The sequence below is a fragment of the Chaetodon auriga genome, chromosome 15, assembly GCF_051107435.1.
Source record: "Chaetodon auriga isolate fChaAug3 chromosome 15, fChaAug3.hap1, whole genome shotgun sequence".
Taxonomy (NCBI): Eukaryota; Metazoa; Chordata; class Actinopteri; order Chaetodontiformes; family Chaetodontidae; genus Chaetodon; species Chaetodon auriga.
The window spans coordinates 15,539,487-15,555,407 of NC_135088.1; the positions used below are offsets into that span (position 1 = coordinate 15,539,487).

Here is a 15,921-nt window from a genome sequence, read left to right on the forward strand (position 1 = left end):
AGTGAGGCCTGAGAGGAAGAACACCCTGCGAGACAGAAATCAGGGGGAAAGAAAACCGAACCATTTTCAGTGCTTTCAATTTTCCCGTGATGCACTGCGATTATAATGTTTGGCAGTTATGTCCGATACGTCGTTTAAGTTAAGTTAATAAACATACATATCTGCTGGGACGTTACCGACATTTGCAGTTTGATCGACGCGTAGTTTGCACGTTTAAAGTTGACAAGTAAAAGCAGCCGAAGCGGAGAGCTCCGGAAGTTACCGTTGCAACCCGTAACTAAGGCAACAACGAATGACGAGTCTCGCGGGAGAATAAACGTTAATAGAGCACCCAAACAACCCCGGACTATAATTTTTGTTAAGTTAATGGTTTCCAGTGATATGTGTTGAACATGGAGAGACAAAACTTGGGAAACGAAAGGCTGATAGTGCCCACTGATTTCACCTCACCAGTGGTTTCCAGTAAGTTGCTTCTTCTTGCCGTAAGTTTGGATGCCACTTAGTCGTAACTTAAAGCAAATGTTGAGTTTGAGATAATGTTAGCTAGCTAACATTAGCCTTGAACGCCACTGTATTAGACAATATTAGCGTTTGCTCACCAATAACCAACAAAAGGAGGTTGTATTTAGCGGAGAGAAGTTGTCACGGCTATCCTGGTAACTTTCTTGAAAGCTCAGCGGGAAAAGGCTTTAAAGTTACTTGGAAAAAGCCAGAAACATTATACTTGTATAGGGCTAGGCATGACTAGACTAGCTAACGCACCTGCACGCTTAAACACAATTTTATGTTGCCTAGGGAATATCCAGAAAGACCTGGTACCCCCATCGCATTTCACATCCGGCGTCCAGTCTGTTGAACCGCACAGAGGCGTTCAAATCTCAGGGACAACGCCCCCCGTCTCCTGGTTAAATTCAGGCGTAACATCAGTACCACCAGGGGATCATGGTCCTGCCAATCCATGGCTCGCCATCAGTCAGGCCCAACAGGAAATCTTGGAGCTGAGGAAGGAAAATCGGAGGATCATGATGTTGCAAGGAGAGAGCATAAGAGGAAGGACCCCTGTGGATCACCCATCAGACCATAGGGCAAGGTATCCCACAATGTGTTCTGTTCACATTATTGTCTGTCATTTGGGTGGCATATTGGGAACATGAATTAGCTCCTCTTCCTCAAACACAGATGTGCAGAGAGAAGTGAGCAGTGGTCCAGATGGGAGTCAGAGTGGCGTCTAGAGGCAGAGAAACACAAGGCAGATGCTGAGAGGTTGAAGACGCAGCTGGAGGCCCTAAAGGACACTGTTGGGAGACACAGGGAGGAAATGAGAGACAGAGACGGGACCGTAAGCAGGTAGGAGATATGTTTATTTTGTTACTCAGTTGATTCATTTTGCGGTTTGGCCTGACATTGTCTGCATAACTTAACATTTCTGTAAGTAGTGACGGATCATTTTGAGCAAGCTTAACATGGCATAACCTTTGTGTGACAGACAAAACTATGAGTTGGAAGCAATGCGAGAAGAGCTTTGTAAGGCTAAAACGGAACTCAACCAAATCAGAGAGGAGCTCACTCACAACAGTGCACAGAAGGAGAAAATAAACTCACAGGTAATGCTATTTACCGACAAAACATTTAATTTCGACACTGGTGTTGACAAAGATCACCTCAGAAATACTGGCATCGTGTAACTTATTCTGGCAGTGTGCAGTCTGGTGGTTTTTACTACTTGTAGTCTTCATAGTAGCTTACAGTCATCTGTTTTAATTAGGGAAGTTTCACTATCATGAATTTAGCATTTTTGTTTCTTGCAGCTTGAAAGACTAAAGGGAGAGTCTGCAGAAGAAATTGCCAAGCTTAGGAGAGATGTTGAGAGAAGCAAAGAGGAGGCCCGGGAGCTTGCTCTGAAGGCTGAAATGGACAGGTTACAGGCTGAGGAAGAGGCCAAACAGCAGACTCTTAGACTGTCAGAACAACTGAAAGAAATGCACAGGAAGCGGGAAGTGGAGGTGTGTGGCACAATCTCTGCAAGGAAACTGAAACCATCATAAACCTTGTACATACTGATTCAAGCAACTTCAGCTCAAAGGCCCTGTGTCCAAGAACCCATGTCAGCAGACATCTGCTGTGCTGAAGTGTCTCTGAGCAGAACGCTGAGCACATAGAACAGTGCTTTTCTGTAAATTACCCTTCAGTCTGACCTCCTTCAGAAGGGAAGCAAGTGAAAAGAGAACTTCTTGGAGATCAATCAGACATTACATCATTATTTGTATATGTCTTAAAATCTCCATTGTTTGCCTCTCTTTACTTTCAGCTGCAACAGTTGAATGCTTCCCATTGTGCAGAGTTGGGTGCAGCAAGGAAATCAAACAGCGAACTACAGAACAGACTTCAATCAATGACCTCAGAAGTGCTGCAGCTAAAAAGCACTCTGATGGAGGTATCTACTGAGAGAGATGGGCTGAAAGAACATTTAAGGTGCCACATTCAATCTAAAACTGAAGAGAGCTGAACATCTATAGCACTTTGTAGTCAGATTCACTGATTTTATTGGGGGATGTGGTTTATTTTTCAGCCAAATGGGACAAGCTTTTGAGACGCAATCAGCAACACTGCACAGCCTTAGAAATTACATTGGCCAGCTTGCCCCAGAGAAAGGAGAGAAGGAACAATTAAACGACGCTGTTGAGGTGAATGCAATATAAACAGTATTGATTGCCGACAGCCTACTGTAAAGCAATTGCATGGGAAAAACTAATAATCTTGTTCTTTTCAGCAGGTTAAAGAAAGAATTGTGCAACAAATGACCGCTAAATTATGAAGTAACCTTCATATTATGATAATCCATCCTATGACTGCATGTGTAATTTTTTTTCTAATATTCTCCATTTTGTAGAGGCTAAACAAAGAGAAAGCAGCTCTTCAGATGACCACAGAGCTTTTGACAGTCAGGCTTAACTCTGTGAATGAGATACTCATCCTCCAAGAAGAGAAAATGGTCAACGAGGTGAATGCTTATTCTTCACATAGCAATGCATGATACAAGCCTATGCTGATAACACATGATGAGCAGTGACACTGCTACTTGCCCGCTGAGCCGCAGCTCTCCTATGTAGAGCAAGCAGCTACTTGTCATTGTGTGTCGTCCGCTTAAGGTTGAAATGTTTTTAAGCATAGTGTTATGTCAAAAGTCTGAAAAAAAAATATAGTCTGAAATTTGGATGCACTTCATGGATCTTGAGGATGCTGATGCAGACCACAGGGTTTAAGATTGATGATGGAACAGCTCCAAGCAGGATGGCAAAGCCCTGCAGGAGTAATTCAGTTGACTGAACACTTCACCTGAGGTGCTCTATCCAAATGTTTTGTATATACAGTATCACTGCAGGTGACATATAAAGCATTTTTCATCTTTGAATACATTTTTCTTACTTCCTGAAGTGCATTTTGGATAGTTTGGAATAAATGTCAGCTTGCAGAAACTTGAAAGTTGCTGTAGATAGCAAATAGTCGCAGTAAACCACTTGTAATCTTCGTTTTTTTGGCAGAGGTTACACAGAGAGCAGAGGCTGTTTTGAAAACTCTTGTCTGATGGGGTTTTTGATACAGCTGTGGGATGAAAGGAAAAAGCACTCATCATTTTAAAAAGCTTTAGTATGCTTTAGAAAAATTCAAGGCTAATTTGTGACAAATAATTGCCTACTAACTCTTACCCATACGAAGCATTTATTGAAGTACTGTATGTGTTTACCATACATGTAGATCTCAATGGACCCACTTGTGAAGAATGAATCTGGAGGCCTTCAAGTGCTGAAGCTCTGGAGAGAGAAAGTGTTCAAGTTATGTGTCCAGCTTCGCTCAAAGGACATTGAACTAAGAAGAGAGAAGGACAAACTTCTTTCGACAGTATGGAAACAGCTATCTGTTAATATACAGTGCAATGATTTCCAGTGTGTTTGAAACTGCTTAAAGTGTGGGTCTGTGTTTCAGATCCGATCCACGGAGCAGCGGCTCCAGCAGGAGCAGCACCGGGCTAGTGTGCTACAACACAGTCTAGATGACAGGATAGCTGAGCTGGACCTGGAGAGAGTGGAAAAGGAGGTTAGTACCAGAGCATTGGTATGATTTACGTGGCTGTCTGAAAATGTGATGACGCACAATAAATTTGGGGCAGCTTAGCAAAGTGATAAACGCTCGTACATTTGATACGGCTGCACAGAATGCTGACTATATGAAAACTTTGCTAGGTTCTAGTATCGGTTGATGTTTTAAGAACAGCAGCTGAGCACAAAGACGTTCTCAAAACTGAGCGCCACAGTAGATTTGTGTAAGATACTTTATTATATGGATGTGTTTTATTTCCTAGACATTGAAACAGGACTTGGTCCAGGCTCACAAGGAAAACTCACGGCTGAAGTCACAGAGCCAAAAAGAAGAGGTTGAACTTAAAACCCTTACAGAAGCAGTGCACAGGTAGAAAAGATTTATGCGAATTTGTTAATAAATTAGAAAAATGGAAACAAAAAGCAAAGTGGTTGTTTTCGTTGGCTTATCATTACTGTTAATGCTGTGTTTTCACACATTGTGTGCCTCACAGGTTCAGTCTGGCATTTGAAAGCAAGGTGACAGAAGTGGATGCAGCTCAAACAAGGCTCAGCACTTTAACTCAACGGCTAACTTTTGCTAAAGCACGAGTGGAGACAATCCAAGGTGTGATTAGAACTGAGCTTAATGTGCTGATTGCAGTGCTTCCGTTTGAATTGCAAATGTCTGGTGAGGAAAATGCATCACAATGTTTTCATTTTTCAGGTTTGATCATGAGGAGGGTTGCTCTGCAGAAAGTTCAGCAGGCCAGTAAACAGACAGAACAGGCAGCCGACAGGTATGAGGTTTCACATTCACACATCGTGCTGACATGGTGAATGTACCGAAACAGTCTCTACCCAACATGGGTACAAAAAAACACTTTCATTTTGTGTCTCGTTTTACAAATAATGTCATCAACCATTGCATCAGAAGATAATAATGACAATACACATGAACCCTTCATAAAAACGATGCAGCTCAAACTGCTTTACAACAAAGAAATCACGCCAAAAAGTAAGATGGAGAATAAACCTCACTTGATATAATAGTGAAAATACAATTGAATAACGATGAAAATAAAAGAAAAATGCACAACATATGATGGAAAATAAAACCGCAGAATATCTGTTGTTCCTAAATCTGCAAAAATGTCCCCATAAGCACACATGTATATTAAAATTCAAATATTTGCTTTGGAAGACTTTTTGTAATCAGGTGTCAAATTATGCTTGCGGCTAACTGCCAATTATTTCTTTCAATTAGTTGATCACAATCATTTACACCGTAATGACAACGGTAATGCCAAATCAACAACTTCCAAATTCAACATATTGAAGTTTTTAGTGTGAATTTAAAAATGTCAAGCTTCTCTTTTGCACTTCATGAGCTGTAAATAGCAGATGTTTTTGTACTAAGTGATAAAATAATGCATCATTATTAAAGTTTCAAGTATTTATTTAATCCATCAACGCATTCAGCACTAATTCAGAGAATTAGTAGACTAATTCAAACAACTATTACAAGCTTAATGTGGGAAAAGGGCTGGATGATATGGTTGAAATCAATACTGTGATTAATAAGAAATTCCTGTTTTATATACTGTCAGTCTGTTGTAATATGAGGATTGTATGCAGTCAGTCTTGCCCGGGTTTATTATTCTACATACAAAAACAGTTGCTTTCTGTCTGTTTGAATTTGGCTTGCTTTGTTATGCACTGTGCAGCTGGTTCTGTACCTCTTTTCTTGACTCTCTGCTCCTTTATTTGCTCTGCCATCTTGTCTGTGTTGCCCTGCAGCATCACAAACCTCCAGACAGAGCTTAGTCTGGTGTGTGAAGAGAGAGACAGGCTCACACAGGAACTCAAAAGAACCCCGGAGCTCATCGAGAAAACCCTGGCTGATCTGAAAGAACAGTGTGAGCACCCTTACAACTCACAACACCTCATTAAAATACATTATCTGTTTATCAGTTGGGTATCCATGCTGTGGCAATGTATGCATCACGGTTTACCTTTCTACATCCTCTTCAGATGAAAGCAAACTGAGGCAGCAGCAGCAGGAGCTGGAGCAGAGCTGGATGGAGGTCCGGCAGGCTGTGGCTGGCAGAGAGGAGGCCGACGAGAGCCTGCAGCAGATCCAGGCCCAGCTGGAGGAGAGCAAAGTCAACCTGGAGAAACTCCGCTCTGAGCTGCTCAGCCAGCAGGAGCACAGCGAGCGTGGTGAGGCAGCGGCTGCGGTGTGACTGTTTTTCAACCTTGACTTTTCCAAGAAAAGCAGACTGAGCACTCCTGCTCTTTAGCAGAAATGCCCTTCATCACCGTCTCCACATATTCACACCTGGCCACTCCTGTCTGCTCGGCAGCTTCACTGGAGCAGTCAGGGATTAAGTGCTCAAGAGCACCTTGGCTATAGTTGTTCAGGGAGAGTTTCTGTAATATGTTTTTTTTTTCTCATTTGGTTCAAGGATTCAGCCTGACCACCTAGGAAACACCTTAGACCTGCATTAAAAGATACGATGACAGTTTTTCAAGTCTGTCTTCAAACAATAATCAGGTACCCATATGAACACTGACACAGGGTTTGCATGCTGTAATCATTCCTCCAGTTCATACTGGCCTTTAAAGATCCCGTCTTCATACACTTTCAATGTAAGTGATGGGGGACAAAATCCACAGTCCTGTTGTGTAAAAATGCATACTAAAGTTTATCTGGAATATGAGGCTTCAGTAGAGTTAACCAGATCACGTGGACATCTTCTGAAGTTAGTCTTGTTTGTGTAAAATCTCCTCTTTGGATACTGTTTTCTGGTTGAGCTGCACTGGAGGGGGTAGTAACTAAAAGAAAGCATTTTGCACAGTATGAACATGAGGAATAATTAAAGCAAGCAAAACCTGTTCCCATGTTCATATGAAACTATCCCTTAACTGATTCTTTGGCCACTTTGGGGCAGAAACAAGTTTTTAACACAACAGCAACATGTTATCATATTGACTTAGTTGCTTGTTAGGAAACAGTTGCCTATTTACACATCCAGCAGTTACGGTGCTAGCATTAGCATTCATTTGTAGTCATGTTTGTCCAAGTCTAATATTCACTCTCTTTTAAGCTCTGGTTTGCTTTCCACTTACTTTTGAGGGAAATATTTGGCTCTTAAGAGGCTGAATGCCTCTTTTTTATTTTCACCAGTGTGTCTCCAACAATGTCTGGTGTTTGGTGCTGGACATGTTCTGTGTAATTGGTGGTTTAGAGCTTTATTGCTGAAAACAGCTTCCTGTTGCAGCTGAAAACGACACTACGAGAGTGGTGAGAGTCCATCATAACAGTAAAGGTGTGGGCCAAAAAAAACAAACACGCTATGACCTGAAAGTCACTGTAGAGATCTGCAGAGCTGAGAGGAACTGTAAAATTGGGTGCGAACTTTCTCCGAAGGTTTGTCACAATGAGTGAACCCTTTCATATACATGTCGGCCGCGCTGTTGGAGTTAATTTCCTTGAAAGGTCTTACATTGCTTCACCGTATATTACTCTGCCTTTACTGAAACAGATAAACATTTTTGCCTGTAGCTATAATTTAAAAACTAAATAAAAGTGATTTTTTTTCTCACCTTTAGACTGCTACCACCTTGCTGTATTGTTACCGTTGTTGCATCGTAATTGATAAATCTGGAATTGATTCGATCAGCTCCTTGTTTGTGTAGGTCGTATAAATTCCAATTTGTCCCTTTCGGGACAAATACAACATAAGACTGTTTCTTATTGTGTGAGATGCTGTATTGAGGAGTGATGTATTTGTTGTTCCCCTTCAGCCCTGCAGGAGAGAGTGTCTGAGATCAAGGACTGCTGTGCTGAGAAGCTGAGAGAGATGGAAGTTCAAGTCAATACTGCCAAGAGAGAGCACACCAAAGCAGGTAGCAGGATTAGCACCATGCTACTTCAGCCCACAGCAGCTTAACGCAGGGGGCTGAAGTCATATCTGTAATGCAGCCTCTGATCTAATATGATTGGAATTGTTTACACCGTACATAGCAGCATTTCCCTGTGGCTTTTGATCTGTCTGTATTGTCTCTTGCAGTTATGACTTTGCGGCAGTTTGAGAGAGAGGCAGCAAGGAAACGGAATGAGATGAGCGAACACACAAAGAGTGAAGTCCAGAGTAAACAACTGAAGGAGACGGAGAAAGACAAAAACCTACTGATGGTAAGACATTAAAAGCGCAAAAGACAGTTGTGTCTGTCTTCATTTCTGTTGATGGCCTCCTATGACCCAAATCTGTTCCAGGCTGCTGTGACTGGGAGAGAGCTGACGAGTGAGTATGCAAGAGCCCACACAGCAGCTAGACAAAACTCTGCTGCTCCCTGGGAACATCGAGAAAAACCTTCAGAGAGAAGCTGCTCTGAGGGAGCAAAAGTCCAACTACCTGCAGACGGTAAGCAGCGTCTTAACTCCATGCGTCAGACACTTATTTTAAGTCCTAACATTTATACACAGACATGACTGATCTGACCGATGGCCTGTCTGAATCCTGTCAGAGAGACTCCTGTCTGTTTTGGAGGAGCTCCATTCCCTCAGTGCTGCAGTGGTAAACAGCTCTGAGGACTCTGCGGAGGAGGAGGGACAGAGTGACAGCGTGGGACCATCCACAGGCAGTCCACACAGCTGATACCTGACGATGATTCACTGCAGCCAGTGAACACACCTTTAATTTGTACAAAAGGTGGGCAGGCGTTATGCTTTCCGAGCCAAACAAATACAGTCAGTGGAAAGAATTTTGACTGAGCCAAACATCAGAAAACCATGCATTTCACATTGCTCCTGGGTGTATATGATCTAGTGCAAGCGCTTTATGCCTGCATATAAATTCTTTCAGTGATGGACAAGGTTTAGAGTTTTATGTGAACATCCAAAGTTTCATTTCTCCTGAATAATCTAGTTTCTCATTCTCTTGCTTGGACTAAATCACCTCACCAGTAAGACTGTGTGCCACACTGTCATATCTTTTACTCATTTTAAATGATATTCCACTATAGAATTGGTAATGTGAACAGAGGTCTGTTCTGTTAACTTTGATCCTACACGTTTATGTGATGTTTCAAATATTTAATTGTTATGCAGAGAGGCTTGTCTTTGTTTTCAGTGTGACCTAATAAGGTATCTTTGTCATTCTGTGGCAGTATTTTGCAAAATATTGATGAAGCAATTCATGATGTGATACGAATTTCAATTATAATCACAGCTAATGTTAGCAGTGAGATCAGAAAGAAACTCATATCTGTCAGAGTTCTGAAATAAGTTCAGCTTTTAAATAAAATGTGATTTTTCCATTAAAATCTAGATTAAAAAAAAATTCACTGGCATTTCATTTTTATTGTGGGCCTGCAATGATAAAGTAGGATTTTAATGTGATTGGTGCATGTGACCTGTTTCTCTCCACATTACATAGGGACAAACGGGAAGACCCACTGTATATGATTCCATACTGAAAAGAATCAATATTTTCCATTTCTTTGTAGAGGTCAATTTGAAAATGACGATGCAATCATAGAATGGATGATGATAAACATCATGATGAACCAGATAATTGTGCTATTTGTCATGTTGTCATGACTGCTAATAAATTTTGAAATAGTTGGAAGTTTCAAGCCTCTAGGTAAAAACACCTCACAGAGAACTGAGGGAGAGCAGAGTGAAAATACTAATAAAGTCTAGACTTCCCTGCTCTATTTTCTAAGAGCATCAAAAATAATTTGCAGGGACACACTCATGACTGGAGAGGTGATTCATCACGGCAAGCAGAGGATGAAATGCATCAAGTTTAATTTTTTTTTAAGGAATATTATTGGATTTTAGCAGTGCACTCCTGCAGAACAGCATGTAAGGCATGAAAACATTTTACTTTGTATAATAAGCCTCTGATACAAAAATTGATGTCACTGATGACACAGTGAAGTCATTATGTACGGTCTAAACTTAAATGCATCATGATGGATCATTTTTCAGGAAAGTTGCAACAAATTTAATACTGCACCTTTGACCATCAGTCACTTTGCGTCATATACATCATGCATGAGTATACATTCATGTCACAAGCAGTGTCATAAGCATGTCACCATTATGATAATAATTGTGAGTCATAATGGCAAAAGTATACCTCCTGCAAGAGACAGAATGAAAAGAAGATCCTGTGTTGTCATGTGCAGTCCAAAGCCAGCAGAGGGCGATGTTGTCAAAGGTGAGAACAGCACACGCAGCGATCTCCAGCATTCTTTTGGCCTGTAGGTTGTAGAGTGCAGCTTCCTCATTGGAATATAATTAAAGACAGTGAAGAACAGCATGTTTTTTTGTGGGTTATACAGGTGTTTCTTACCTGCACCTTTAAATAGGCCAGTGAGTGAGGGTGGACTTTTGCGTGTGTAGTGAAATGGAATCTGTTTTCTATCATCTTAATTCTTGAATCAGTCTGAACAGGAAACCTGCCCAGAACCATTTTATCCTGTCCTGTTTCTCCACTAATTGGAAACAGAATTTTTGGAGAAGAACTGTGAAGATGATGCAAAATTTTGCCCTGTCCCCTGAATGTTATATATTCTGAATAAATGCATGTGTACATCTCCATTGCCTCAGCAGTGTGCAGAGAGTTGCACAGCAACCAGACAACACCGTGGTTAACTGATGAATAATTTAGCAGAGCATCCCAATCCAGACAAGATACAAAATAAATGAGGTAATAAAAAACAATCAATACGCTCCCTGCAGATTTCTATTAACAATTCAGAATTAATGGCATGTAAAATTAGTGCTTCAAACAAACAAGCAAGTGCTAACCAAATGTGTTTTTACATATCTGACTTCAAACAGCAGCAGAGCTAAAAATACCTGAGCTTGAAATTTCAGGCATGAATATGATGAGCAAATCAATAACTGATTTTCTTGAACATTTACATTTACTACATGCAGTTCTCATTGTAATCTTACCACTGACCTGAAACCAGTTCTGTGAGGCTGGCTTCGCTCGCCGCTGTTTTTTTATTGATAGATTGCAAAGTACTTTTATGTGCATGTGCATGAACCCTCGTCCCTCTGGTTCGGAGGCTGATACTGTGCTGTCAGAGTGCAGCGTGTCAAATCAGAACATCTGCTGTCATCGGCCCTGCCTGTCATCAAGTGTCTGTGTCAAGGCTCAGTCAGATTCTTCTTTTTCTGGTGTAAACAAAATGCCCAAAGCTGCAGGTTCTTTCTACTGTTTGGATGTTGTGGAATGAATTTCACCCTTTTGCTCAATGACATTGGTTTATATTCAAGAAATGATTAATGGCCTTATTATTGCTAAGCCTTGTGTCAAATACAACCCTAGTTCCAAAAAAGTAGTGACGAAAGAAAAACAGAATGCAGTCATTTGTGAAAGTGTTTCTGAGCCCATGTATTAATATCCTTTATACAATCATGTGTTCACAAAGTGGTGAACCTCGCTCCATCCTTGCTTGTGAGCGACTGAGCCTTTCCAGGATGCCCCTTTCATACCCAAACATGATACTATCACCTGTTACCAATCAGCCTGTTTACCTGTGGAATGTTCCAAACAGGTGTTTTTGGAGCATTCCACAACTTTCCCAGTCTTAAGCTGCTCCTGTCCCAACTAGTTTGATATGTGTTGCTGCATCAAATTCAGAATAAGCAGATATTTACAAAAATCAATGAAGGTGATGAGGCCAAACATTAAATGTATTGTCTGTGTGTTGTTTTCACTTGAGTCATCACATTCAGTTTTATTTAGGTTTCACACAGTGTCCCAACTTTTTTGGAGTTGGGGTTGTATTTATGACACAGTGCATAGAAATGAATTCTTGCAAATACCTTGGGATTGGAGGAAGAGGGCTGTGCTGTCCACCACATTGAGAAATGTCTGCCAAAGGTCAGGTGCTCTTTGGAAAGCTTCTCCATCCAGATGAGCAGCTTCCTGTTGCCACAGCAGATCACTCTTTGCTGACAGGCTTACCTGCGCTCCTCGCTTGGCACGCCATGTTTTCTGCATTGCTTACTGGCCATATCCAAAATCAAAGTTGACACGTCTGAGGTGTTGTGAAAACTTAATCCTGAGCCTGAGAATTGTTCTGTCACACTTTGCCAAATGTCCCTGACGTCGAGTCCTCTTGGGGCCAGTCCTCATTCAAGTTTGCTGCAGCCAGTGACTGGAATATGCTGCAAAAATCCCTAAAACTGGTCAACTTTTACCGCTGTATATTCTCTCAAGGACATTATAGCTGTTCCTCAATATGCTATTTAGGGCATTACTGTATTGTGCCTTATAATTTGGTGCCCCTAATATTTAATGACATAGTTAATGTGCACTCCTGAACACTAACTCCTTGTTGTTTTTAGATAAGAGGATTACAAGATACATAAAACCATAACATCCTAAATCCTCAGATGAAGATACCATTTTGCATTTAGATTCCAAACTGTGTCAATCCAACACGTCTAACGCGGCGCCTCGGCTCGCGTGGCCTTGTCCACATCCTTGCAAAGTTCTCGCAGGCCGGAGGTCAGAGCAGACTTGAACCAGTGCGTGAGGTTGATGTGATCCAGTAAGTCAGGGGTGTCGACCACCAGTGCTGCATGCAGCCTGCTGGATGGTTGTGCACTGCTGTGGCAGGCCATGCTACAGGGTAGAGCAGCAGCCAACGGAGGAGCAGTGTGAGGAAAGGCAGCCAAGAAACCCTATTTATAGATGCAGGCAATGTGGGGCATCGTTTGGGGGGGTTTGCAGTGGACTGAACTGTCCAGTCTTCAAACTACAGCAACGCTTCACAGTATTTTCCTCTGGTTGGTGTGAATGAGACAGAATTTTATTATCCTTTATTATTCTTTCTGACTAAGAGCATCAACTGTTCAGCTGTATCAGGAAAGACATACAGGGGCAAATCAAGTCCAAGCAGGTCTGCCTTTCTGATGCGTACAACCATTAGACATTAAAATACAATACACTCCATTTTTTACACATTTCAGCTTATTTTAACATGTCAGATTTAAAGGAAAAGAGCCTGAAGGCAGAAAATGTCGGAGCGTGACGTTCAACATATGGTTTCTGTTCGAAAACAGCATCAGTAAACATGTCGTCGTCCATGTGCGATGAAGTCTCCACCTGTGCCAATCAGTCATCTTGTTCGGAGCTGTAATTGCACTTTCCCTTCGGGATGATCAGCGTGATTTGGAATGCAGCGGTTGAGATGTTGTCGGTGTTTACTAGACGCATGAGTGAATGAACAAATGTTGTAATGGTGACTTGTCACCTTTTTATTCCCACCCTGCGACAAACTGAAGGGCTCTTGGCCTGCGTGCGTTTTGCCTGCTCTACAAACTGAAATCTAAAATAATGGAAACTGGGCGAAGCAGGTGGACTCACTTTGCTATAGTCATGGTTTGTTGCACTTTTGCTGGGGTGGAATCGTTTCTTTTTTTTCAACTTACAACCCGTATGCAAAGAATAATAAATGCACAGGAACTTTGATCCACAACTTTTCTTAGACGATTACTTTCCACAGTTTCAATCCAGGATGAATCTGCTGAAAATATGGATTGAGTTGGTGTGCAGGTCATTACTCTTGACATATATATATTGACTTATGTTTAAGTTTCAAGTTTCTTGTATTACCGCACAGCTAGGCTGGTGGAATTAATCACCGTGCAGGTGGAACGGCTGCCATAATGCTACAGTTTCTCAAATGAACCACCAGAATTTGCTTATATCAAAAATCTTTCCAATTTGTTTTACCCTTGCAGACTCACAGCACTCCTTCAACGTAATATCAGAGTCACGGACACCTTGTGTTCATCATCTCACTGTTAGCATTTCATGTGCTTGCACATATATTGCTGTAACAAAAATTATGACTGCAGTCGTAACAATTGCAAATTTCACGGAGCGACTAATATGCCTTTAGAAGCCATCAGAGGTCCCCTGTTTCTCTGTGTCATTGTGAAAAGTCGACAGTAAACATTTGCATTCAAAAAGTACTTCGCTGTTGGGTGAGATTGCGGGTAATTTAGACTGGGATCAGCTTCTACTGAGATCACTTGCATGAGCAGAATGGAAAGAAAAACTGCAGCACTTTTCAAGCCAGATTCACAATTTGCTTTCTGAAAATTGCAATTAGACATTGAACATAACACTGAAGCGCTAAATTATCACATGGAAAATCCTGCAGAGAGTGTGTGTGTCTGTGTGTGTGGACTTAAGTTTACTCCACTGTTTTAGAGGTAATATGAACTATGGAGAATATCACTGGAAAGTCAGCCAAAGGGCACAAAGTCTAATGTTCATTCTGTCCTTTAAAACATCTGTTGTTGAGATCTCTTCAGGCAGACGAAGAGACAAGAAATGAAAGAAAACAGAACATCGATAATTAAAATTGCTGGGCTAATTTGTTTTGTTCTGTAAGCGCTTTGCCCGTGGGACATTCAGTTAAAGACGTGGGAATGTTTAATCAAATTTCCATTAATATTCATCTGTGCTGCTGCTGCACCTTAGCTCCCTCTGGTTACGAACATGCTGTTCAAGAGGACTTCCTAATTACCAGATTTTTAGACGTTTATTTCATCATTTCCTCCATTTGCGAGCAATCAGTTCTAAAAAAACATCATTTTGATTCAGTTGCTGCTCTTTCTTCTGAAGACACTTTGTTTGAGAGGATTGCCATGTGACGGTTTAATTACATGCTCAGTTTAGTAATGGACAAGTGGACGTTTCCCCCCGGTGGAATAGACTCTTTTCAATTATGTATTATCCCATTTTTTTCATCATGTCAAGGAGAAAAGAAATAGTGGTACGCTGAAGCTATTCTGCCATCTGCAAACAATAAATACCTCTCAGTTTTTGACTTAAAGAAATGAGCCTAATGATTACAAAGCACAGTGATTCATTGCTCCACATAAAAACGTTGCCTCGAGCCTCCCTCCTCTCAACAGATAAGCTAATGCTTGAGCTGGTATTAGGACTTATAAGGTGGAAGATAAACTCCCCTGAACTCATTTTACAAACACTCGACCTGACGTCTGCATGAGATCAAACCCACTCATCTTCAGTGCGTCAGAACAGGTAATATTAAACAGTTACAGGAAGACGCAGTAAGATCTTATAGGACATGAAGCACAAATGTAGAATTTTAGTGATCCTAAGTGAGCTATCTGTCAAGGCATCTGTGCGATTACTATGGCAACAGGTTTAGAGAGTTGCCAGCAAGCTTGTGTTACAATTAGAGCTGCAGCACTTAATCGATGATTTCATGTAAGACCACAGAAAGTATATCAGCTTTTCCTTTTTTTTTTCTTCTGTTTTGATAATTGAATTGAAGCAGAAGTGACAAACACTTACTGCTTCTGGCTTCTCCAATGTGATGATTTGATGCTTTTGTTTGTCATACATCATTAATTACAGCTATGGTTACAGCATCCCTTCTAAATCCAATAAATGTCCAACACTCAACATCAGCACATAACAGGGCCCTATAATGAATCCACATCCCTACGGGGGCCCTTCTTGGCTCATCAACGCATTGTCCTTGATATTCCAGCATTGAGCGATTTTTGCAGCCCAAATTCAAACTCAGTTTGTTGCTTTTCGTGGCAGAAATATGGTATCTGAATCAAATCCATGTCCACCTCTGAAAGCCTGTTCTTTGTAACACCAGCTGTGACTGAGTCTGTATCAGCTTGGTGCGTTTGAAGTTTGGCATTATGTCGCAGTATTTGTTGCAGATCTGCTCAAGCTTCGTGGAGATGGATGGAGAGTGACTGTGATCAGAGTCTAGTAAGTCACCCCGGCTTTTCAGTGGAGGTCATATCAGA

The 15,921-nt window shown here is 41.3% G+C and overlaps 1 protein-coding gene across 1 annotated transcript; it reads left to right on the forward strand.

Annotated features, from left to right (window-relative positions):
• Positions 1 to 84: 84 nt before the first annotated feature.
• Positions 85 to 9,483, forward strand: cchcr1 (coiled-coil alpha-helical rod protein 1). The gene is made up of 19 exons (XM_076750684.1): positions 85 to 462; positions 796 to 1,090; positions 1,180 to 1,347; positions 1,487 to 1,604; positions 1,809 to 2,003; positions 2,309 to 2,472; positions 2,570 to 2,684; positions 2,891 to 3,001; positions 3,757 to 3,900; positions 3,985 to 4,095; positions 4,361 to 4,467; positions 4,592 to 4,704; positions 4,804 to 4,876; positions 5,877 to 5,995; positions 6,111 to 6,299; positions 7,887 to 7,988; positions 8,153 to 8,277; positions 8,359 to 8,506; positions 8,610 to 9,483. Exons 1-19 carry the CDS (start codon positions 393 to 395, stop codon positions 8,738 to 8,740), a joined length of 2,598 nt encoding a protein of 865 aa, XP_076606799.1. The 5' UTR covers positions 85 to 392; the 3' UTR covers positions 8,741 to 9,483.
• The last annotated feature ends 6,438 nt before the right edge of the window (positions 9,484 to 15,921 follow it).

What these genes read in the sequence shown, in the direction of transcription:
- cchcr1 (XM_076750684.1), top strand. Translation starts at nt 393, where the DNA reads ATGGAGAGACAAAACTTGGGAAACGAAAGGCTGATAGTGCCCACTGAT. An exon ending in CACCTCACCAGTGGTTTCCA is followed by an intron (nt 463 to 795) that starts GTAAGTTGCTTC and finishes TATGTTGCCTAG; the next exon opens with GGAATATCCAGAAAGACCTG. An exon ending in GGCTGATCTGAAAGAACAGT is followed by an intron (nt 5,996 to 6,110) that starts GTGAGCACCCTT and finishes CATCCTCTTCAG; the next exon opens with ATGAAAGCAAACTGAGGCAG.